Consider the following 24,772-nt stretch of genomic DNA (forward strand, 5'->3'; position numbering starts at 1 on the left):
CACACTTTTTCATATTTAAAAAAATTAAAAGAAAAAGAAAAAGCAGATAATGGATCTTATTTTTATGGAACACAACTACCCATTATCTTTTTTAATTCTAAAATAAATTTACTTATTTTTTTTAAAAAACCTCTCGCAAGCGCGGAAGCGCGTGCAGAGAGGCTAGTATATATAAAGCAAAAGGCAGAGAATGGTGAAACATTCAAAATACCAGAAAATGCCATTGGTTAATGCAAACATTAAGAATTGAAATTATTAATTAAATGAGGATAATATGGTAAATTCATAATTTTTCGTATTAAAAAAATTAAAATTAAAAGAAAATTCCCTATTTTTATAGAACACAAATAGCCATTATCTTTTTTAATTCTAAAATAAATTTAAATTTTTTTTAAAAAAAACCTCTCGCATGCGCGGAAGCGCGTGCAGAGAGGCTAGTATAGAGAATGGTAAAATATTTAAAATATCAAAAAATACACTTAGTTAATGCAAACATTAAGAATTGAAATTATTAATTAAATGAGGATAATATGGTAAATTCATACTTTTTCATATTAAAAAAAATTAAAATTAATAAAAAAATCAGATTATGGATCCTATTTTTATGGAACACAACTACCCATTATCTTTTTTAATTCTAAAATAAAATAAAATATTTTTTTTTTGTGAGAGGCTAGTTAAATATTATAAAATTAGGGAAATAATATGGTTCTTCAAAATAAAAAAATAAAAGTGAGACTTTTGAAGTGCAAATTTGTGCTTAAATAAATACTTTAATAGAAAAACATCAACTTCCAATATCATTTTATTACAGTCATTTCTTAAATTTCACATAAATGACATTCAAGTACTGAAATTTACAACTGAAGACATTTAAAATGATGTAATTCGAAATTCCACCATTTACAATTTCTATGAAAATTAGAATTATTTCATTCAAACACATTGTCAATGTGACAATAAAAAATGTGTTAAGGTATGAAGATTCTAAAGCGGAAAATTTAGCTTTTCTAATCAAACCTTAGCGCGAAAGATACTTTACACCGCCAAAATGTGAATAGGATATATTGAACTCCGTTTGGTTGCGCTAAAAGATTAAAAAAGAGGGTCGTTTCATGAGGAATTGTTGACTATAATTTATATGTCGTCGTCAAGGGAATGGGGCCATGTATAGCCATGTATAGCCATGTATAGCCATGTAGCTCTTTCTTGGCAAGCTTATCTCCGGAGATGATATGATTATAATATTGAAAAGAGCTTGCTTTAATATTAATTATAATTATTTGATGCGACAGTATTTGTGCAAAGGATATGATAAAGAAAGAAGAGCTATCCTGACTGGCAAGGTAGGAGAAAGACCTTCATTCTACTGTTCATGCGGGATTTGACGATCCAACATGAGTGTTTGATTGAGATTGAAATTTCCATTTTTGATGGCCTTGTAATTAAAATTTCATGCCTATTTGGTCAGTTTACACATTTGATCTTTTAATTGGCCCTGGTGGTCTACGCCTTGCTGGCTTCCTGTTTTTCGCCTTCTTATTCAGATTTGCCGTTTTGCGGTTTGTTTTTTGGGGCATGTATGTACACTGTACACATGTGCGTACTAGATAGGCCGACCCTCAGTCACCTCACCACCCACCTTTTTTTAGTTTTTTATATCACACTGTCCAGTGTCCCAGAAAAGGATCAAGATCGCAGAGGAAAGAGAGAGAGAGACACTGTGAGAAACTTAAGTGATGACGTGGCGCGATTTCATTGGGTATTGGGGACCCAGTGCCTTGACTTGGAGAGAGAGAGAGAGAGAGAGAGAGAGAGAGAGAGAGAGAGTATAGTCATGCTCTATGCATTTCTTTCTTCCTGCGTATTGAGTCTTGTCTTGAACTTTGTTTGTAGGTAGCGCTTGGCATCCACCCACGGCACCTTCTAATAAAGTTGAATTGAATTGAACAGAAGCAACGCTGCAGTGCACTTGCACTTGCACTTGGACTTGCGCACCCATCATAGGACCATAGGTAGGGCCCATCTCTCTCTGTCTTCTCTCTTCTCTCTAAATGTCAGTGTCTCACATCACAGTGTGTGTGCATGTGTATGATTACAGGTGTAAATATCTAAATATCTTGGTTTCCTTATTTTAATGTTTCTTGGAGACTTGAGGGATCTCGTCTCTAGCAACGACTGGTAAAGCGTTTATTCGCTTTTCTTTTCCATCTTCTTCACTACGTTTTCCTCTTCCTACTCAACTCCTCCTCCCCCCCCAACACAACAACAACCCACTTCATATGAGCCGCACCTCTCTCTCTCTCTCTCTTGCTTGCTTCTTTCGCTGCCTTGCCCACACAAGCTGAGGCCTAAGTAATTGGAAGAAACACAAAGCGGTAAAAAAAAGCTTTCAGATTTCAGCGCATATTGTTTTCTTGGTTTCGTTTTCTGGTTGATTTTGATTAGGAACAATATATATGGTCCTGGTGGGTTTTATTGCTCAGTCACAAGTTCAGAATGAGAAAGCCTATTGCTATTTTGAGTTTTATTGCTCTGTTTCTGTCTTTCACTTTCATTTCTCTACTATATATATGCTATGCTTTGCTCTTCTTTATCTCCCCGAAAGTGACCAAGTAGTTAATTTGTGATCTTTTCCGTTTCTGTTTCAATCTCTTCTGCTGTTAAGGGAAGACTTCCAAAAAGTACACATATTTCATCTTCCGTTGTTTAAATTTCTTGATGGAAATATTACTCAAAACAAAGTCATATAGTTGAATTACTAGACTCGCTTGAGTGAAATTTATAGTTTCCATGGATCACAAATTGGGAAACGGTTAAGACCGAATTTCTACTTGGCATCCAAATTGATCCTTACCCGATTAGGAATTTATGGGACTTTCCACTTCTCCTTATGCTTATGCCACTTGCTACGTGTCCTTGGATTCAACAGGTAGACATTGACAAGCAAGTTTGATTGGCCCTTGAGGGCTTAAGTTGTAGAGATGGCATATAGAAGGGGGTTTGATCAGCAGCCGCAGAGGCGGATTCTGCGGACTCAGACTGCAGGAAGTTTTGGAGAGCCCATGTTGGATAGTGAGGTGGTGCCTTCTTCATTGGTGGATATTGCTCCTATTCTCCGTGTTGCAAATGAAGTTGAGGCCAGGAATCCAAGAGTTGCCTATCTATGTGAGTTGCACTTGTTTTCTCATCTTGTAAGCTTGTATTCTATTATCTCTTTGTATGTAAGAGTCACACGTGTTTCGTAATGGGAGTCATGTTTGATTAATCAAAGCTCATGAAACTGGTTGGATTGGATACACTGCAGTATGGACTTTATTCCCATAGCTTCTGGCTGTTATGTGAAAGGAAAATGTGATGGATGTAAATTGTCTGTCTTGATACTCATTATACATGATTCAAATATTAGGGCATGTCATATGTGAAAGGAATACATGATGGATTTTGTTTATAAATGTACCAACTTGTTTCTGAAACATGTGGTGAAGAGTACCACAACTGCCGAGGAGCTGGCCCCAAGGGTTGAACTTGAAGAATTATGCTTTCCGAGGCATGTTGGCTTGTCAATGAAGCCATCAGTTGGGGTTTTTAAATGCATCTTTTTTCTAGTAACTTTTGTTTTGTTTTGTTTTTTTTTGTTTACAATGCTTGAGGCTACTTTATTATTCATAGTCAGTGGAATAGTTGGTTAGTTGATAATCTACCTATTGTAATAAGACGGGTTATGTTTCAACATTTTATCATGGCAAAAAAAGACCTTTAGACAAACTCAAAGTCATTTTAATGAACTATATTGTATGTTTGGGAGTCCAATTCATACTAATGTGTATGTTGGAATTAGGTCGGTTCTATGCCTTTGAGAAAGCTCACAGACTAGATCCCACATCTAGTGGACGTGGTGTCCGCCAGTTTAAAACTGCACTTCTTCAGCGTCTAGAAAGGGTAAGCCTTCATTTCCCCTGGTAATTGCAACAAATTCTTTTTTCATATATGTGATGTGATCTTTCAGTGACATTGTTACCAAAGCAAGAAAGAAAGAAAGAAATAGATAAACAATAAATAAACAGATAGATAACTAGATAATAAATAATAAACAATAAGAAGTTATTCATTTGTTGGAAATCATATGTACTATATCTCCTAATTTTTTTTATCTAGGACTATTTGGAATTCAGCAGAGATATTACTTATCATTTTGATTCTTTTCAGGAAAATGAAACAACATTGGCAGGAAAGCAAAAGAGTGATGCTCGGGAAATGCAGAGTTTTTATCGAGATTACTACAAAAAATACATTCAAGCCTTGCAGAATGCTGTTGATAAAGCAGATCGGTTTGTCTCTAGGAGTATTGACGTGTTCCATTTTTTATTGAAAAGTTGCTCAGCTGCTTTATATTTTAGTTTTTTAAGGTTTGTTTTTCCTAACCCAGGGCGCAACTGACCAAAGCATACCAAACTGCTGCTGTTTTATTTGAGGTTTTGAAGGCTGTCAATCAGACGGAAGCTGTTGAAGTAGCTGAGGAGGTGAAACAGAAATTTTTGACCTGAAACTTTTTCATAATACTAATCTTCGTTTTACACCTATTTCCTTTGTAAAATTTATCTGTATTTTTTGTACTGTAGATTTTGGAAGCTCACACCAAGGTTGAAGAAAAACAGCAGATATATGTACCTTACAATATTCTTCCTCTTGACCCTGATAGTCAAAATCAGGCAATCATGAGATTTCCCGAGGTTTGAACATTTTCATTTAAAACTGAGATTATTATGTCTATAGATTACAGGTGAAACACATTGTCTCTTGTTTTTGCTCTCCAGATTCATGCAACTGTTTCAGCACTCCGTAACACTAGGGGCCTACCATGGCCGAAGGACCACAAGAAGAAAGTAGATGAAGACATTCTAGACTGGCTCCAGGCTATGTTTGGTTTCCAGGTGAAGTGACTAACAAAAATGAATGTCATAAACTACTGAGTTTTTCATATTTTACGAGCAGCTTAAGCTCCACTCATTAATGTGCAGAAGGATAATGTGGCAAATCAAAGGGAGCACTTGATTCTGTTGGTTGCTAATGTTCACATACGACAATTACCAAAGCCTGATCAACAGCCCAAGGTTGTTATCCTTCTCAGTTCTACCTTATTTTTCCCTTTCTGAACTAGTTCTTCCCCTTCCTCCTGCTACTACCTTACTCTATTTGCCAAATCTTTTCCTGTATAGTTGGACGATCGTGCTTTAACAGACGTAATGAAGAAACTTTTCAAAAATTACAAGAAATGGTGTAAATACTTGGATCGCAAAAGTAGCCTTTGGTAAGGAATCCTTTTTGAAAGCTTTGTAATTTAATGTAATATTGATATTTCTAGAAATCTGAATGAATTGAATTATTTTATTCTCCTTCTTCTGAGGTATTTATAAGATGTACAAAGTATACAAAAAAGGTAAGTATACAAAGTCAACTATATTAAATAATAAACCCTAAACCTAATATATCACGCCAACAATATTTTCTAGCAAATGTTAAAGTGGATTAGTTATAGTCTTCTGAAAAGCGGAGCTGCTGATTTGTTTAGCTGTGGTTTATAGTGGTCCATTGAAATATGGTGATTTGCTTCTGTCCTTTTGTTTCCACACTATTAACATACAAAATCTGTTTTTAACTGGCAGGTTGCCAACAATTCAGCAGGAAGTGCAGCAGCGAAAATTACTATACATGGGTTTATATCTTCTTATCTGGGGAGAAGCTGCAAATTTGAAATTCATGCCAGAATGCCTTTGCTATATTTATCATCATGTACGCTTTAAGATGTTTTTGCCTTGCTTTATGACATGTGTATTCCTGGAATTCAAGTTAATCTACAACATCTTGTAGTCCCTAAACCCCAAGTACACCTTAAACACATAGGATTTGACAGTTACGTTATCTACTTTTTTCTCCTTGGGACTCAATTGTTGCAGAAGGGTGGAGGGTTGGTGTACTAGAAGCTTAAAAGCTTATTTCTTCATGCTCTATTCTATTGTCAGGATTCTTTATAGACATATTGCAACTATGTATTGAGATTGTTAAATGTTATAAATAATTTTTCATGTTCTTTTGCTTTTATTTATTTATTTAAAAATTAAATTAAATTAATTTTCTCTATATATATTTTTATTGGATAAGTTATATTATTCTTACCAATGCGATCGTTGTTATTTGTTACCCAAGCCAAAGTAATTGGGAGAAAGCCTATGTTTAATTTAGCAGTATGATTCAGCAGTTGTACTTTACACTTTGTAGATGGCATTTGAATTGTATGGAATGCTAGCTGGGAGTGTTAGTCCAATGACGGGTGAGCACATAAAACCAGCCTATGGTGGTGAAGAAGAGGCCTTTTTGACGAAAGTAGTAACTCCAATATATGATACAATAGCAAAGGTGTTCTGCTACTTTTCTTTTGTTAATAAAATTTCTTTCTTTCCTTTTGACATTTATTACTTCATATCTCGTTAAATTTTTTTTGTTTCTTTTTTACAGGAGGCTAAAAGGAGCAAAGGAGGAAAATCAAAGCATTCTCAGTGGAGGAATTATGATGATTTGAATGAATACTTTTGGTACAAGCTTTTCTCTGTTTAGGTTGCATTTTCCAATGCTAAGACTGTACATTACAAGATTTGTTTGGTATGGAATTGTAGGTCAGTTGATTGTTTTAAGCTAGGATGGCCTATGCGTGCCGATGCTGATTTCTTTTGCCAGCCAGTCGAAGAGATTCAAGTTGGAAAAGATGAGGTATGCTGTAACTTTGGATATAAAATATATGTTTTCCTTCTTTCTTTGTTTATCATCCCTGATTTTCATTATGTAACTATTGAATTCGTCCACTGTAAAAATATCCATTTCTTTTTGTACTGTTATGGTATCTGCAACCTTGCTTTGTACAAACCTTTTTGTTTGTTTGTTCAATTTTTATTATTTATTATTTCTAGTAAAGATGCTTCAGCATCTGCCTTGTAAGTGGGACTGGCCCTCTGCTTGTGGGAAGTTTAAGGAAAAACTTCAAGTGGCAGGTGTTTGTGGTAATCTGTTGTGGTAATCACAGACACCTGCCACTGAACAAATTACCTTTGTTAATTGGATGGTCCTTGCAGGGCTTAAAGCTTAAATCGTAGGTTTCAATTAGAGTGGCTATACTCTAGATGATTATGCAATTCACCATCATCATCAAACATTCTTAATGCATGAATATAACTTTACAAATTACTTAGTTAATGACATGGATCATTTATCACTACTTGTTTATAGTTCAACTTTCTTGATTTCATTGATAAAATCTTCCCCCAGAAATTACGTTGACGGCTGTATATGCAGCACTTTCAGTTTGTCTCAAATCATCATGTCATGTTCTTACAAGTTCAGGTTTTATGGATAACATATCTGAATGCCGACAGTTTCAGTTCTGATAATTTTACTGATGCAATTTATCAATAGGTTATCTGTTATTGGAATACATGAAGTCTCTATAGGAAAAATCAAAAGCTACCACTGTTGTAGATGTTTAAGTAGGAATTAGATTAACCAGGTCAAAACAACTTTCTTTTTTGGTACTCTATAATCACAAAAGCTTTTATCTTTCTCATTCTACTCTTTGGTTTAACTGTTTGTTTTTTGATTCTGAAATTTTATGATTTCAGAATAAGAAACCTCACAATGGGGAACGATGGATTGGTAAAGTCAACTTTGTTGAAATACGCTCGTTTTGGCACATTTTCAGAAGTTTTGATAGAATGTGGAGCTTTTATATATTGAGTTTACAGGTGAATTTTTTCTTATTATCCTTCTTTATCTTCTGTACTTATGTCTGTGCACTCTTTGGACTTACGTAATAATTTCCTTTAGGCAATGATCATTGTTGCTTGGAATGGATCGGGGAAATTAAGTTCCATGTTTGAAGGTGATGTCTTTAAGAAAGTGCTGAGTATTTTCATAACTGCTGCGATAATGAAGCTTGGACAAGGTAAATAAAACCATTTAACCTTATTATTTGCTGGTTTATTATTCATTTTAGTGTTGCATCTGTGGTCAAAATTCAAATTTGTCGCTGTTCCATGTATCTATAATCTGTTGAGGGTATTGTCTCACACGGGAGAAGTAATGCCTTTCACGACAATATAAAAGATCTTGGGCCTCTCTGCCCATCGCCGTTTGGTTTTGGGTTGGATGCTCTGATACCATAATTCAATTAGAGCATCCAACCTAAATCAATAGGCAATGGGTGGAGAGGCCAATATCTTATTTGGTGCAAGGCTTTACTTCCCGGACGTGGGATAATATTCTCAACATAATCGACCTCAACTGTGACATACTTGTGCTGGAAAATCACTACAATGCCATTTCCTATGAAAAATTAACCATGTTTGCCTTTATTGGTATACATGGATGATAGAACCATGAACGGTCCCATTCTATGTGCCTGCACAATAATCTAGTGATATTCCAAAGGGGGGTCTAGCTATAAAGTAGGGGCAACCCTTATGTAAAGTTCCTTAGATTATCTTTTTAGAAAATTAATTAAATCAAGTAGGTCAATCCTGTTGAAAAGAAAGTTAAGAGAGGGAGAAGAGGATCATATGAATTGAGTAAAAAAATCAATGTAAAATTTCTAGAAAATGTTACTAGAAATCTTGCAAATCAGCTCAATCAAATCTAAATTAACTCAGTCAGTAGCCCTAATATCAGGCCAACATTAAGCGAATCATCTTCTGAAAAATTTGGAAGAAATTAATCTGTACTGCTGGGTCATACCTGTTCCCAGCCAGAACCTAGAATGTTACCTTTCTTACCACTTGGCATAAGGCTATAAGGTCGTAGTCTATAAGGAAACTGTTCAGTAATGAAGAGTTTTAAGCTATGTTTAAACTTGTGAACGATTCATTTGGTGTTTCTTTTTAACTCAGTAATATCAAATATGTAATACCTCTGATGAGGTGAAGATTATGACGGGATTTTCTGTAGAATTGCACAAGGATGCTTTATCCTCGAATACATATTGTTTAATGATGACTAATATGAGCCTTCTATGATATCTTATAAATTTTATAATTTGATTAATATTTTTTCATTTTTTTACAGCTGTTCTTGATTTAATTCTGAGCTGGAAAGCTAGGCGAAGCATGTCTTTCTTTGTCAGGCTAAGATATGTTTTGAAGGCTGTTTCTGCTGCAGCATGGGTTATTATTTTACCAGTGACTTACGCTTATAGTTGGAAAAACCCTCCTGGATTTGCACGGATTATCAGGAATTGGTTTGGAAATGGTCCAAGTTCATCTTCTTTGTTCATTTTGGCTGTTGTCATCTACTTATCTCCAAACATGCTCTCTGCATTGTTGTTTATGTTCCCAATTGTCCGTCGGTTTCTTGAAAGGTCACACTTGAGGGTTGTGATGCTCATGATGTGGTGGTCTCAGGTGCGTATTTGTACCTTGTAATTTCTGGTAAAGTGTTTTATGGACTGAAGCAGTCAGGACTTGCCTCCTATGGATATGATACCTGAATCATTCATTTTCTAGACATTTAATTTTTGTTCAAAATTTTTTTTTTTTTTCCAGTATATTCGCCTCAGTCTAATTCATTTCTTTGATATGTTTGCAGTCTCGGCTTTATGTTGGAAGGGGAATGCACGAAAGCTCAGTTTCTCTTTTCAAGTAACCATAGATATTTTGATTTGTCTTTTCTTTCTATTGGAATGGCCTGGGATAGACATTCACTGGTCTCACTGTTACTGACTGCTTTTGTTTCTAGGTATACCATTTTTTGGGTTCTTCTGCTTGTGTCAAAATTAGCCTTCAGTTACTATGTAGAGGTACTTCTTTAGTCCCTCTTCAACGTTTACAAGCATCCGCAGAGTAAACTTTTTTTTCTTCTTATGTCCATATCTATGTTTGAATGATTACTTCTTGTGAATGCCGATGATTCTTGGCATACTTGTAATTTTATGATGTTAGAGGGGCACATACTAGTAAGGGTCAACACCATTTTATTATCATGACTTATTTGTTTATTAGGTAATGGAGGGCGCCCTCCTCCCCCCTTTTAATTGTTTGCCTTTTCTTCATCTTTTTCTTTTACCCATAATTGCTTGAGGGGAGAATTTAAAGCCCATTTGAATATCAGAATATCAATGAAATAGGAAAACGCTTAAGCAATGACCTTAGCATGTTGTCGCAGACTTTTTACTTATGGTTACAATGGAAGAGAATCGAATCCTTGAGTAGTCCTAACCTGTTTTGCACCCACCCTCACCACTTGGGCTAACCCCAAGGGCTTTGTCGCAGATTTAGTTATTTAATCTTTTGGCCAATTTGAGTTTTGTCTATGATTTGTTAATAATAGCATCCTGTTTGGCAATGGGGCAATAGTCTTGTCTTAAAGCTGGGTAAAGAAGATGAGAAAATTGTCAGATTGGTGGTGGGCAATAGAGTAAGTGTCAATTGGTGGTGGGCAGTGGAGTAAGTGTCAATTGGTGGTGGGGAATAAGGAAAGTGTCAGATTGTTGGAGGAGTTGTGGTTGGGAGAACAGCCTTTGGCGTCGCTTTTCTTGCGGTTTTTCAGGTTATCCAGCTTTCATAATATAGTCATCGCCTGGCTTGCATCTATTCCTTTTAAGTCAGGGAGTTGGGATTTTGGATTCAGAAGAAATTCTGAAGGAGTAGAGGTAATGGAGTTATCAGTTTTGCTGCTGCTATTAGATAAAAGTTCATTTTTATGGAGGCAGAGAGGGTTTGAGGCGTTGGAAGCTGGAAATTTCAGGGGACTTCTCCTAGAAATATTTTCTCAGAAATTTAGGGTTGGCTAGTGGCTGACATGAGGGTGAATAAGCATAAGTTGCTTCAGAAAAGGAGACTTAATTGTTGTCTTTCTCATAGTTCCTGTATATGTGTTAGATAAAATAGGAGAGTACTATCTGTTTGTTCATTGTTCAGTAGCTCTAAGTTTGTGGTATTTATCATTTGGTAGGCTGGAGTGAGTGCTTAGTGACTTTCCGTCTTTGGTAGAGGAAAGAAGGCTAGAGTTTTGTGGGGTTGCTGCAGGATGGCTGTCTTGTGTCTTGTGGGCTTTGGTTTAGGGTGAACGGGAGGATTTTTGACAATTATAAGGGAGTGGGGGTTGAAGATCTTCTGGAGAGGGTGATCCATTTCTATCTTCACTTTGGGCATCTGTTGTTAAATTGAAGGGCAGATATGGGATAATATCTTTGTTTAATTCTTCTGTGATCGGTATTTATCCTGCTCAATGATTGACTGCTTGTCACTTTTTGTAGTTTTTATCTCTTTCTAATCAGATTTGTTTCTTCACAGGAAAAAAAGGCTTGTTCACTTTTTGTAGTTTATTATCTCTTTTGATAAGATTTGTGCTTCTCAAACAAATAAAATAAAAAGAAAAGGAAAAAGACTTGAGTACCAAACTTGTTGAATCAGCGTCGTTTGTTCTTCATTGTTGCAGATTAGGCCTCTTGTGAAACCAACTAAAGATATCATGAAAGTTCACATAGGGACCTACCAATGGCATGAGTTTTTTCCTCAAGGTAAATGCATAAATGATATAAACTTCCTTATATTCAGATGGTTTATGATGTCATGATTTGACCTTTTCAGCTAAGAATAACATTGGTGTGGTGATTGCACTCTGGGCTCCAATTGTTCTTGTATGTTAATGTTTCTCCCATTTTCACATCAGTGTCTTATCATTCACTTAGTTGTCTTCATTTTGCTCGTAAAATTTTATTCATATTTTTCTCTATAGGTCTACTTTATGGATACTCAAATTTGGTATGCCATCTTTTCCACAATATTTGGAGGTATATATGGCGCGTTTCGCCGTCTTGGAGAGGTTGGTGGAGTTTTATTTTCTCTTCAATCCTCATGTTTATATCACTTTCCATATTGATGAAGCTCAATAAATCCAATCTGCCAAAAGCCCAATCATCCTTATTTTTCATTTTGGTTGGGCGATTTTATTTAAAAAGTAAAAGAATGCCGGGTAGTTCTAATTAATTGCTTTTGAGTCATGGTGAATCTACAATCTCATCACTTGGGGTTTGTTTCAAAGCATTCGAGGTTTAATCAATTTTAAAAAAAAATGTCCAATTATGATTTTTAACAAATAAAGTGAAGCAATACTAATAGAAATTATGCGAGATTGTTGCCGTGGAAATAGAAACTTGTTTTGCTTTCTGAAAAATAGAGAAAAGGATCCTCACTTGGTTTCAACACGAGCAGTTTTTTTCCATAGAATATCTTGTAGATGTTGGTTCTGTTCGTCTGTTATTCTTTTTTTCTTATTGTGGTGACAAATTAAATCTTCCCATTTTAGTATGCTTTTTGCATAAAATCTTCACCTTATATATATGATGAGTTTTTCCTATGTTAAGGTGTCCTTATTGCGAGAAAAGTGCACACATCCGTCTATATTTGAGCTCATCCTTCAAGGGCTATCCTTGCAAAGAATCATTCAGAGGAAATTGAAATGAAAATATGGATAATCAAATGGCTGAACAATTTTTCTATTTAGCTGATATTTTGCATGGATAATCCTTGAAAGAGAATTTAAAAACTTGATGGTTATGATATTTTGCCTGGATAATCCTTGCTCTGATTGTAGGTTTTTTCAACTTAAATCACCTTACCAAATTTTTCTCTTTCTTCCAGATTCGTACACTGGGAATGTTGAGATCTCGATTTGAATCACTGCCTGGTGCTTTTAATAATTACTTGATTCCTGTGGAGAAGAATGAGCAGACTAAGAAAAAGGGAATACTAAAAGCCACTTTCTCCCGCAAGTTTGATAAGGTTTGATCACTGTTCTGCTTGAGAAGTTACCAATATAGATAATGACCTTCTCTGCACAATTTGGTACCTCCCTCGGTTAATCATTGAAAGACCATCATTTGAGTCTTTGCACATTGGCTGGTTGTTTCAGAGCGCGTCTAGCAAAGAGAAAGAGGCTGCAAAGTTTGCACAGATGTGGAACGAAATAATCAGCAGTTTCAGAGAGGAGGATCTGATAAGTGATAGGTAAATAATGATGCCAGACAAGGAAATGTTTTCCTTAACTTGAATGAATGTTGAGTTCCATTATTTTACTTTTTGGATTAAATAGTTTGATATTGAAAGCTTGTATTTGTTTTTCAGGGAAAAGAACTTGTTGCTTGTCCCATATGGGGCTGACCCAGATTTAGTAGACCTCATCCAGTGGCCTCCTTTTCTGCTTGCTAGCAAGGTCTATGTTCTCATGAGTAATTTCTTCCATTAGTCTCACCAAGACCCATACGTGTATTTACTCTGCTAATTCTGTAGATCCCAATAGCGCTGGACATGGCAAAAGACAGCAAAGATAAAGATCGTGAGCTGAAAAAGAGAATGAGTACAGACAATTATATGCGCTGTGCTATTCGCGAGTGCTATCTTTCATTTAAAAGTATTATTAATTTTTTGGTCCTTGGAGAGCGTGAAAAGAAGTGAGTTCAATACTACTTGAATATGTCTCAGAATAAAAAGAAAACATTTCATCTGCCAGACTTTTGTTATCTTCCTGATGACTCCTCTGTCCAGGGTTATAAATGATATCTTCTCCTTAGTTGATGCGCATATTGCTGAGGGAAATCTGACAACGGAGTTCAATATGAGTGCTCTCCCAAGCCTCCATGAGCAATTTGTTCAGTTGATTGACCATCTGGTATTCTTATTTGACAGTGAACCTTCACATATTTTTATTGATTAATCAAGATTGTCGCTAGTCCCAACCATATCTTTCTGATGACCTACAGCTGAAAAACGAAAAGGAGGACAAGGACCAGGTTGTAATTGTCTTGCTTAACATGTTAGAGGTTGTGACAAGGGACATAATGGAGGATGAAATTCCCACGTAAATGATTTGGAATCTGATATCTCAACTAGGTTAATATTTTAATTTTGTTCCCCTCAATCCTCCATTAATTTCTTTTTCATGCAGCTTGCTAGATTCAAGCCATGGGGGAACTTATGGGAAAGATGAGGGAATGACACCCCTTGATCAACGAGATACATATTTCGGTGAACTGAATTTCCCAGTGCCAGTGACCCCAAAAACAGAAGCTTGGAAAGAAAAGGTATGTTTCATTTACAATGTTATGATTTCAGAGCTGGATTAGCTACAGTCATCATGACCTGAATATTAATGTTAGTACATTGACCTTTCATATCTGGTTTCTCAGTCTGAATGAGTTTCGTAAAAGTTACATTTAATAAATTTATCCTGTATGTGAGTCCATTATCTTCTATAGATCAGAAGGCTTCATCTATTGCTTACGGAGAAGGAGTCTGCTATGGATGTCCCATCCAACTTGGAAGCTAGAAGGCGCATTTCTTTCTTTTCTAACTCATTGTTTATGGACATGCCTCCTGCACCTAAAGTTCGAAATATGCTTTCCTTCTCGTAAGTTATCTTAAATTTGGACTTTCTTCATTGTTGTTGCATTTTTCCTTTCATGGGTGACGGGGGTGAAGATATTTCAGTGTCAATTATTGTCACGCCCTTGACATGGGAAAAATGTTCTTTAATATTTTCTCAAATTGAAGTTTTGTTTATTGGCCAGGTGTTGCAGCCATGACCAATAAGATAGATGTTAGGTGTATAAGTTCTTGTACTAAACCAATTCGAGTAACTAAACTGTTTGTGGAAGCGTAGACAAATAATAAATTTAAACTTTTCTCTACACCATTGTCTCACGGTTGAGACAAGGAGAGATAATACCAAATGAAAGTGTACTTGACACATCTTCACAATACTATAGTTTCAAGTAAATTGCAAGGTGGTCACATATATACACTAAGATATATATAACAGTATAAGCATGTAATTTGTAACCAGAAACTTTGACCAACTATGTAGTTAGCTAATACGAATAAGCAACTGTATAGGCCCTATTTATTTTACACAACAGAAATTTAAATGTTCTTCAAGTATAATGATCCAATAAATTTGGGTACTGGGTATTACATTACAGTTAATGAAGTAATACATTCTTCGGTTTAACCATTTCAAGGACATAATAAATCTCACTACAGAAAACCCCCAAACTATAGGGATATTTTCAAATTCATTCACGAACTATCACTTTTTCATAAACGCGTACAGAAATTCCCATAAACCCTACATTTAAACCACTCCAATCCTTCAGTCCAAGCGTTAACTGCCTATGTGGCTTTGAATGAATTTGAATTTACCCATATAGTTTGGGGGGTTTTCTGTAGTTGATCCGTATTTTAAATTGATGATCTGACTTATGGTTTCACTATTTCAAAATAAAATAAATATTGGACATATTTTGTATCAACCACTTTATAATTTTGATAAGTGTGTAAAATAATATGGGATGGCAGATATTTTTGTCTTTTTGTGGGTCAAAAGTTTTTTTTGTTAACCATATATCGCCTGATATTTTCGTAATTACTTTGTAGGGTTTTGACACCATACTATTCAGAAGAAGTTCTTTTCTCCGTCGATCACCTGGAAAAGCAGAACGAAGATGGTGTCTCTATTCTTTTCTACTTGCAAAAGATCTTTCCTGGTGAATTGTTTTCTGTTTTGTTTTTTGTTGTTTCTCCTCTTACAATATAGTGTGCATTGTTATCTGAACTGTTCTTTTATGAACCCATGATTGATTGCAGATGAATGGACTAACTTTCTTGAGCGGGTCAAATGTGAAAGTGAAGAAGAACTTAGAGCAAATGATGAACTGGAAGAGAAACTCCGTCTATGGGCATCATATCGAGGCCAAACGTTGACCAAAACTGGTATAAGCAGATGCAGGCTACTGTCCCCCTCTCTTTGACACTTGATTTGATTTGTTATATTTCTTATGTATGATTATGAGTTTTGTCTTCCCCTATTCTCTACAATTAAGTACGAGGTATGATGTATTACCGAAAAGCTTTGGAACTTCAGGCCTTCCTGGATATGGCAAAAGATGAAGGTATTGAAACTTAGTTGTAGTGTAACTACCCTATCTCTTGTGCGGTTAATTTTGTAAAGGGCATATTGATTTATTTTTTCCCTTATTATTAGCTCTAATGGAAGGCTATAAGGCTGCTGAATCAACTATTGAGGAACACTCAAAATCTGAAACGTCACTATTAGCTCAATGCCAAGCAGTAGTTGACATGAAATTCTCATATGTTGTGTCATGCCAACAATATGGAATTCACAAGCGATCTGGTGATGCTCGTGCCAAGGACATTTTGAAACTTATGGCAACGTATGTTCTTCATTATCTAGTATTTTTATCTATATTTTTTATTTTGTGCGTGTGTGTGTGTGTGTGTGTGTGTGTGTGTGTGTGATATGAATACAGTATACTTATAGTTTATTGTAATAGGTTAAGCAAACATCAAGTTTTCAGCGAGGTAGTTATATTATGCCAAACTTCTCCCAAATGGTCAAAGCTTTACTTATTTCACACAAAAAATTATAACTATTTTACAGGAAAAAAAAATTTGGGGTTTAAAATGGTAAATCAACTTTTGACTAATATAACAACAATTTAGTTCATGTGGGCAACAATAAAGAAAAAATTTCAGGTGGTCAGTTGACAAAAGGAGTTAAGTTCAGGTGGTATTGCTAAAACTTTACCTTTCATGTAATGATATTGTAAAGATAAACTTTCGTGCCACACAAGCATACACAGAGGTGTTTGTAGAAAGCCTAGGTGCTTCCAGAAGCAAGTCATGGCCTAGGTGCTTCCAGAAGCAAGTCATGGTAATGTCTCCTATTTTCCCTGTTGCAGTTATCCATCTCTTCGGGTAGCTTACATTGACGAGGTTGAGAAAACTAGCGAAGATAAATCCAAAAAAAATGTTCGGAAGGTCTACTATTCGGCTCTTGTAAAGGCAGCTCCTCCAACTAAGACAATTGATTCCACTGATCCTGTTCAAAGGTTGGATCAGGTAATAATTTTTATAACATTCAATATTGGGCATTGACAGTAATTTGAGATATTTCTGGCAGAGCTTCCTAGACCTGTAAGAGAAGGGGTCACCCCAAGTTTGTTTCCTTCACTTTTGTGCTTCTTAGAGTAATTATTGTTTTATTTCAATCCAACAGTAGGCAATTGTAACATTGTAACACATCTTCTATGCATGAATAATGCTTTACAATGGATTGTTTAAATCTCCTTGTACAGGATATTTATCGGATAAAGCTTCCTGGACCTGCAATATTGGGAGAGGGAAAGCCAGAAAATCAAAACCATGCAATCATTTTCACACGTGGGGAAGGCTTGCAAACAATAGATATGAACCAGGTATACACACACACAAACGACCATATGCAAATGCTGTGCATGCGTGTGAAAAAGTATATACTTAGTTATTACAAAAAGAACAAAAGCACCAACTACCAAGTCATTAAGAGGAGAGGAATTAGGATTTTAAGGCTAAAAAAAGTAGGAATAGTGGCCAAGTTTGGGTCATAGAGAGGAAAGGGCAATGAGAGAGGGTGGATGAAATATGCCATTTTGGAACTTGGACATTAAGTGATTTCAAGATTCTTTGACATGTTTACAATCCTTATGTATTTAGAGTCGCTAGAACTTATGTGTCTAATGCTGGGGTCTTTTGGCGAAAAAAGCTCGACACAAGTTGGGGGTCACACTGGAATAGGGTATCGGCTACGCTTACAGTTTAGGTATAAATTCTATATGCTTGTGCTTTTTTGAAACTCATTACCGCGTTGTTGTATCTGTTCAACAGGATAACTATTTGGAAGAAGCATTCAAAATGAGGAATTTGCTGCAAGAATTTCAGAAACATGATGGTGTTAGATATCCGACAATACTTGGACTTAGGGAGCATATATTCACTGGCAGGTATTTGTTGCGTTGTTGCTCTGAAGCAGGAATTCCAGTGCTGCTAGTAAATTAAGACTTCATAAATTTTTTGTTTTTAAAATTTTCTTTTGTGCTTGTGTGTGGCGTTTCATGTCTTCGGTTATCTTTTGCAGTGTTTCATCTCTTGCATGGTTCATGTCGAATCAGGAGACTAGTTTTGTAACTATTGGACAGAGACTGCTGGCTAACCCTCTGAGGTAAGAATTCGGAATTTTGTTTATATTCTGTTTCCAGAACTTCTAATTTATGATTTATTTCCCAGCCCAATGAGAATTTAGCTGTCACAATCTGTGTTAATCGTTTGATCATCATAATTTCGTACCAACTATGATTTTAGGCAGACTGAGAATGTTTTTCATATTCAACATTCATTCAAATATTTATTAGTTAATTTGTCTACGGTCCCGTATGATATTGATTTTCTGTATTTTGTTTGTTGGAATGGTGGTTATTGATTTTCTGTATTTTTTTTTCCTGGACTATGCTCCTGCTTTGTTGATTTTGTTAAATTTAATCCCTCTAAGCAGGTTACAATATCCCTAAGGAGCGCATGTGTTTTTGTCAGAAAATATCCAAATTAATTTCATTATTATAATAAAGCTAAAGTATCAACTTTAAAATGTTATAAGTTATAACTTCCATTTTACACTTCTGTTTGTGATAACATTTGTAATCCTGGAAACATTTTTGAGGTTTGTCAAACAAAGTCGATGTCAAATATTGAATTATGCAAAAAAAAAAAAATAAAAAAATCATAGTAATTGTGACATGATTAAATTAGTTTCATCTGCAAAGTTTGATTACTGCATTCTTTACTTGTGTCATAGTTTTGCATTATTTAGTTAAAGGTAACAGTGGCACAACTTATTAGATATTCAATAGAACAGATAGATTATAACTACTTTCTTATATGGTTATGCAGTCTTAATGCAGTTCTAATTAGAAACCCAGCTATGCTACAATGGAATTGTTTTTTAATACACTACACAGTTGATAGTTTGATTAATTATCCATTGTTCTTTATATTTCTTTAGACAAAAACATTAAATCTTTTTATACAATTTCATTGATCTCGATAAGTACTTTCTAAGAATAATTTATTTTATAAAAAATAAACATGGACAATAAAAGTCGCACTATTTTAATGGAATATTGTTGTATTTAACCAACAAAAGTTTTCAGGAGAAAGTGTGTATTTTTTTGTTGAAACTTTTAATAATAGTAACAGTTCTGTAATTCAATTTAGTTTAATAGGTATCTGTAGTTACGAAGCTTTGAATATTCAACATGGGACACCAGTTTTACGTTTTTATGCTATTGGATTGTTCCACATAGAAAGTATTTATCAGATACTGGATCCAAAAATTCCAATTTTTATTTCTGGTATCAACTTTTGGCTTGAAATTAGAAACAGGTCCAATTAATTGGCATCGAAAAATGCGGTCTAAGCCACTTAAATAAACATAATGCAGTCCAAAATATGACAAAAAGGCATTTAAATCTACGAAATTGAAAATAGCAGCTTAGAGTAGTCATGTTGGTATTTTATTTATTTTTATATCTTTGGAGTTTCAGGGTTTTTTTTTTCAGTTTGAAAATCAATTTTTTTGGATGTTTTTAAAATTTGGATATTAACTTCTAGGAACGCATAGATGTTGACTAAGTTTTCAACATCAAGCTTTAGACTGTTTTAGACTATGAATCCTGTATGTGGAATTTTAACATTAGTTACGTGTTTTGAATCACCAAGTTATTCAAATATAAAGCAAACATGGAGAAAGTTATGTTTAAAGAAAGTAATGCTAAGAATCAAAGCCGACCACAAAGAAGGGCCTATTACATGTGATCAATTATTACTCATGGCCCTCCTTTAAACGGGTCAGGGAAAGATAGGAACAATTTTGAAAACTCTAGGGCGTATTTGTAACACAAGTGTATGATACTAGACATTATTTTTTTTTGGTTGTGTTTTTCTTGAAGTGTTTCAAGAAACACACTACACACATTTTCAGTTACCATATGTTTCTTATCTAGGTCAAGCTGCTGAATCCTTTTTTTTTCCTCATTCAGAGTTAGATTCCACTATGGCCATCCAGATGTATTTGATAGACTGTTTCATCTGACTAGAGGGGGTGTCAGCAAAGCTTCCAAAGTCATCAATTTAAGCGAGGACATATTTGCAGGCACTCTCATCACTTTGTTTAAGACTTGTTTTGTTTTGGATTGGTAGTGTACCAATTTCACATGTTTCTTGTCTGCAGGTTTCAATTCTACTGTACGTGAAGGCAGTGTTACTCATCATGAATATATACAAGTTGGTAAAGGACGAGATGTTGGCCTGAACCAGATCTCGATTTTTGAGGCAAAAATAGCTAATGGGAATGGCGAACAGACACTGAGTCGTGACATCTATAGGCTTGGGCATCGATTTGATTTCTTCCGGATGCTATCCTGCTACTTCACAACAATTGGTTTCTATTTCAGCACTTTAGTATGTATAAAATATACCTCTCTCTTCATTTATTATATAATCCTTTACCATTATCTCAAATGTTTTGCTTCTGGTTTGACAGTTGACTGTGCTTACGGTCTATGTGTTTCTCTACGGTCGCCTTTATCTTGTTCTCAGTGGGCTTGAAGATGGTCTGAGTACTCATCGAGCTATTCGAGACAATAAGCCTCTTCAAATAGCTCTTGCTTCTCAGTCTGTTGTGCAAATTGGATTTTTGATGGCCTTGCCTATGGTTATGGAAATTGGTTTAGAAAAGGGGTTCCGTGTTGCACTAAGCGATTTCATATTAATGCAATTACAATTGGCCCCTGTATTTTTCACATTTTCTCTTGGTACAAAGACGCATTATTATGGAAAGACATTACTTCATGGAGGTGCAGAATACCGAGCAACGGGTCGTAGCTTTGTAGTGTTTCATGCCAAATTCGCTGATAATTACAGGCTTTACTCCAGAAGCCACTTTGTCAAGGGCATTGAGCTACTGATTCTGCTTGTTGTGTACCACATATTTGGTCGTTCATATAGAAGTGCAGTTGTGTATATCCTCATTACGATACAAATTTGGTTCATGGTTGGAACATGGCTTTTTGCTCCATTCCTCTTCAATCCATCAGGGTTTGAGTGGCAAAAGATTGTCGATGACTGGACGGATTGGAAGAAGTGGATAAACAATCATGGAGGCATCGGTGTCTCTCCCGATAAAAGTTGGGAATCCTGGTGGGAAAAGGAACATGAGCATCTTCGTTACTCTGGAATACGTGGTATCATTACTGAGATAATATTAGCATTGCGCTTTTTCATCTACCAGTATGGGCTTGTCTATCACCTCAACATTACAAAAAACAAAAGTTTTCTGGTATGTGCATTTTATGCGTCTTTCGACCGTTATTAATGCATTCTAATATCTATTATTTTTATAAAGCAGGTGGAAATATTAATTTTCCTTTCAATGCGCTTGCAGGTCTATGGTGTTTCGTGGCTGGTGATCCTTCTAATTTTGGTGTTGATGAAGGTGGGTAGTTAAAATTTCAGGACTCCTAATATGTGTATTTCCAAACATAGCCATACTTTCTTGTTTCAAGATTTGTATTTATTGAAACTTCCTAAGATGTCATTCATGAGTTATTTTGGTGGCAAAAATTACCACGTAGAAGCTTTCTTCTTTCGTGCCTTTTTATGAGGCAGAGGCATTTTGTATTTGTTAGGTTATAAACATCAAAATCTGTCTTTTAAGAACTGAATTAACCAAAAATCTGACTTTATTTTTTCTTGTTCTCTCAAATACAGCGTTAAAACAGAAACAGTTCTTAAACTGTCACCATCTAGGCTCTGAAAAATGATTTCCTCTACCAACCAATGGAGTGTACTTAACTTTTTGCTGCATGTCAAAATCTGACAAACCATTTAACCATTTTTTCAGAGTCTTGTTCTCAACGTACTTACATAGAAGCCAAATGCTCATATAGGCATTTTTGGAGTCAATAAGCTTGTGTATGTGGTTATGTTAATTTCTGCATATTTTTCATGTCAGAAAATGTTTTACTTGGCTTTTACCAGCTCTTTTGTTATTGCAAACTAATTTACGACGGTAAAAAATCAATTTATTGCTTCTTAGATTTATTTTGACAATTGTGCTGAAATTTTTCAGGCCGTGTCTGCTGGAAGGCGACGATTAAGTGCAGACTATCAACTTTTGTTTCGACTGGTTAAGGGATTTATATTTATTACATTTTTATCTATTTTCATTACCTTAATAGTGCTCCCTCATATGACGCTTCGGGATGTCGTAGTCTGCATTCTTGCCTTCATGCCAACTGGATGGGGATTGCTTTTGGTCAGTAAATCATATTAATCCTTTTTTTGTTGTTGCTAATTTCCTGTTCAAACTATTTAGTGTTTAATATTTGTAACCTAGTTTTCAATTGTCTATTAACTCGTTGATTATTTCTAATTATTTCTAATTGTTTCTTCTGTTTTTTTTTTCTTCATAAATATTCCTATAGATTGCACAAGCTTGTAAGCCACTAATTCAACAAGCAGGATTTTGGGGGTCAGTTCAAACACTTGCTCGTGGTTATGAAATAATCATGGGGTTGCTTCTTTTCACCCCAGTTGCATTCTTGGCTTGGTTCCCTTTCGTTTCCGAATTCCAAACACGAATGCTGTTCAACCAAGCATTCAGTCGAGGTTTACAGATCTCACGTATTCTTGGAGGAGGAGGACAAAGGAAGGGCCACCACTCTTCCAGCAACAAGGAGTAATTTTTATCCAAATTATTTTAAGGATGGTCTAGTTTAGCTCAATGTAAATAGCTCCAGTGCTTGCTCAAATTATTCATCAAAAGAATTCATAGATGTCTTTCTTTATGCTTTTTTGTCAAACTTAGAATACTTGTACATGTATATTTATGATAAAGGTTTGAAACTTAACAATTTCATTGCCTGTTTGATGTATGATATATATCTTCAGCTGATCTTAAGAGGACGAGATACCTGGTTTAAAACAATGTTTTGACCACAAAAAGAAAAAAGAAGACCGCAAATTTGGTGCTCATGACTGGAAAGTTTGAACTGAGGATTTTGAAAATGTTGTCCATAGTAAGAAAGTAAGAAGTTTGATTAGTATTGACCCAAATAACAAAAGTTGTGATTATGTGAAGGAACAGACTTTATATGACGAAATTATCTTAAAACAAAACCACCTGTTCTCCTGCAGATTGATAATTAAACGTTTGGTGAGCATGAAAGACAGGTTTTGGAGGCCGCATAAAAGAAAAAAAAACATCAAGGTATGTTATAAACTAATTCTTGCTCTAGACATTTATAGGTATGTATCAAATTTTCTTAGGGCTTTTCACATGAAAGCCTATTAATAGGGCCTAAAATATATAAAAAAAACCTATAATACTCAAACTCTAATAAAAAAACCTATTTGACTTTTCAAGGGGACCAAATATATCATCCAACCCTTGCAAAACCTAAAACTTGCAACAATGCCATATAAGTTTTTGTTTTTCCCTAAAAATCATAATGCAAATAATGGTATTTCACATATCATTCAAACCAAAAAATAGTGCAGCCTGTCCTTTTTGGGTTTTTTTTCCTTCATTCGTTGCCTTTGGAAGATTAGGAATATGCATTCAATTCTAATTTTCAGAAGAATCTGTCTCCTGTTAGTGTAAGTTCATAGTTCCATCTCTCTGTCCTCCAAGCCTGTTTTTAAGCCTTCATCTGCCTAATACCACAATGATTTGTTCACGGCAGCAAGGAGGTGGTGAGTACCCACATGGTTCCCTATGCCTTCATCTGCCTACTCCACACTATAATATCATAACCCAACAAACAGTCCTCGAACAAGAAGTTATCATAAAAGTGGGGAAAGTTACAAGGACGAGAGAGAGAGAGCAAAGAATGCGGGAGAAAATGATTAAAATTGAATCAAGATGAGATTATTATTTGATCTTCCGGGTAATCTTGATCAGATTCAGCAGTTGAACACCCCAGATGGATACTATAGTCACAATCTCTGCAAGAGTAGAGCCAGCAGCCCCGAGGGAAAGTGCCTTGACAAAAATCACAGATATTAAGCTTGCCTTCATTCTCATGATGATCTGGCAATGAATAAAGCAGAGTGAGCAGGTGGTGATGATGGTGATGGCTCAGGGTTTCAGGCAAAGTAGCACACTGAACATGAAGATCATATTTGCAATGGGTGCAGTGGAAGGTGAAACAAGTGCCAAATTCACCACATGCATCGCACGTGAACTCACCATATTCATAGGGAGGGGTGGAGAGAGTAAGAGGGTGTTTGGGGTGAGACTTGTGTTTGATTTCTTGGGGAAGTTCAAAGCACAAGTCGTGGAGGTAAAAGTTACACTTGGACTTGGTGCATTTGTAAGCAGAAGTACCTGAATTCATCATGAGGTCTAGAGGTAGCTCACAGCTGGAGCAAATGATTTCATCATCCTCTTGCACTTGATATGAGCACAACTCATGGCGGTGGCTGAAATGTTTCACCATCGATCTTAATTTTGTCAAACAATATAGATAGAATATTCTCAGGTTGTATTTCATTCTCCAAAAAGATGTATTTATAATACAAGGATATAACCCTAGTAGGATCAAACTAGGAAATAAGATAAAATCATAATTACACAATATCTGTACAAAAGGAAAGAAATATAGTCATAATAAACTAGGAAATAAATCTCCTAATTAAGCTAGGATCTCACTAACACTCCCCCTCAAGTTGGAGCAAAGATGTCACACATGCCCAACTTGTCAAGCGAGTTGAGAAAGATTATAGTAGACACAGCTTTTGTAAGAACATCTCACAGTTGATACTCGGATGATATAAATGGA

The 24,772-nt window shown here is 35.4% G+C and overlaps 1 protein-coding gene across 1 annotated transcript; it reads left to right on the plus strand.

Annotated features, from left to right (window-relative positions):
- Positions 2,142-22,864, plus strand: LOC18785995 (callose synthase 2). The gene is made up of 43 exons (XM_007220512.2): positions 2,142-2,378; positions 2,933-3,168; positions 3,842-3,942; positions 4,210-4,331; positions 4,430-4,523; positions 4,623-4,733; positions 4,818-4,934; positions 5,022-5,114; positions 5,220-5,311; positions 5,667-5,793; positions 6,280-6,417; positions 6,517-6,593; positions 6,675-6,768; positions 7,671-7,793; positions 7,876-7,993; positions 9,109-9,443; positions 9,628-9,680; positions 9,778-9,838; positions 11,479-11,560; positions 11,631-11,680; positions 11,779-11,865; positions 12,684-12,824; positions 12,955-13,049; positions 13,167-13,254; positions 13,332-13,492; positions 13,587-13,710; positions 13,802-13,899; positions 13,987-14,122; positions 14,297-14,448; positions 15,474-15,583; positions 15,684-15,809; positions 15,920-15,988; positions 16,081-16,270; positions 16,799-16,958; positions 17,195-17,314; positions 17,763-17,878; positions 18,013-18,096; positions 19,970-20,082; positions 20,161-20,390; positions 20,473-21,267; positions 21,373-21,423; positions 22,060-22,245; positions 22,415-22,864. Exons 2-43 carry the CDS (start codon positions 2,985-2,987, stop codon positions 22,670-22,672), a joined length of 5,862 nt encoding a protein of 1,953 aa, XP_007220574.1. The 5' UTR covers positions 2,142-2,378; positions 2,933-2,984; the 3' UTR covers positions 22,673-22,864.

The sequence above is a fragment of the Prunus persica genome, chromosome G2, assembly GCF_000346465.2.
Source record: "Prunus persica cultivar Lovell chromosome G2, Prunus_persica_NCBIv2, whole genome shotgun sequence".
NCBI lineage: Eukaryota > Viridiplantae > Streptophyta > Magnoliopsida > Rosales > Rosaceae > Prunus > Prunus persica.

Excerpts from the sequence above, each read along its gene's own strand:
- LOC18785995 (XM_007220512.2), top strand. The coding sequence starts at position 2,985 with ATGGCATATAGAAGGGGGTTTGATCAGCAGCCGCAGAGGCGGATTCTG. Across the intron at positions 11,561-11,630 it reads GCATGAGTTTTTTCCTCAAG|CTAAGAATAACATTGGTGTG; the intron begins GTAAATGCATAA and ends TGACCTTTTCAG. Across the intron at positions 12,825-12,954 it reads TCTCCCGCAAGTTTGATAAG|AGCGCGTCTAGCAAAGAGAA; the intron begins GTTTGATCACTG and ends TGGTTGTTTCAG.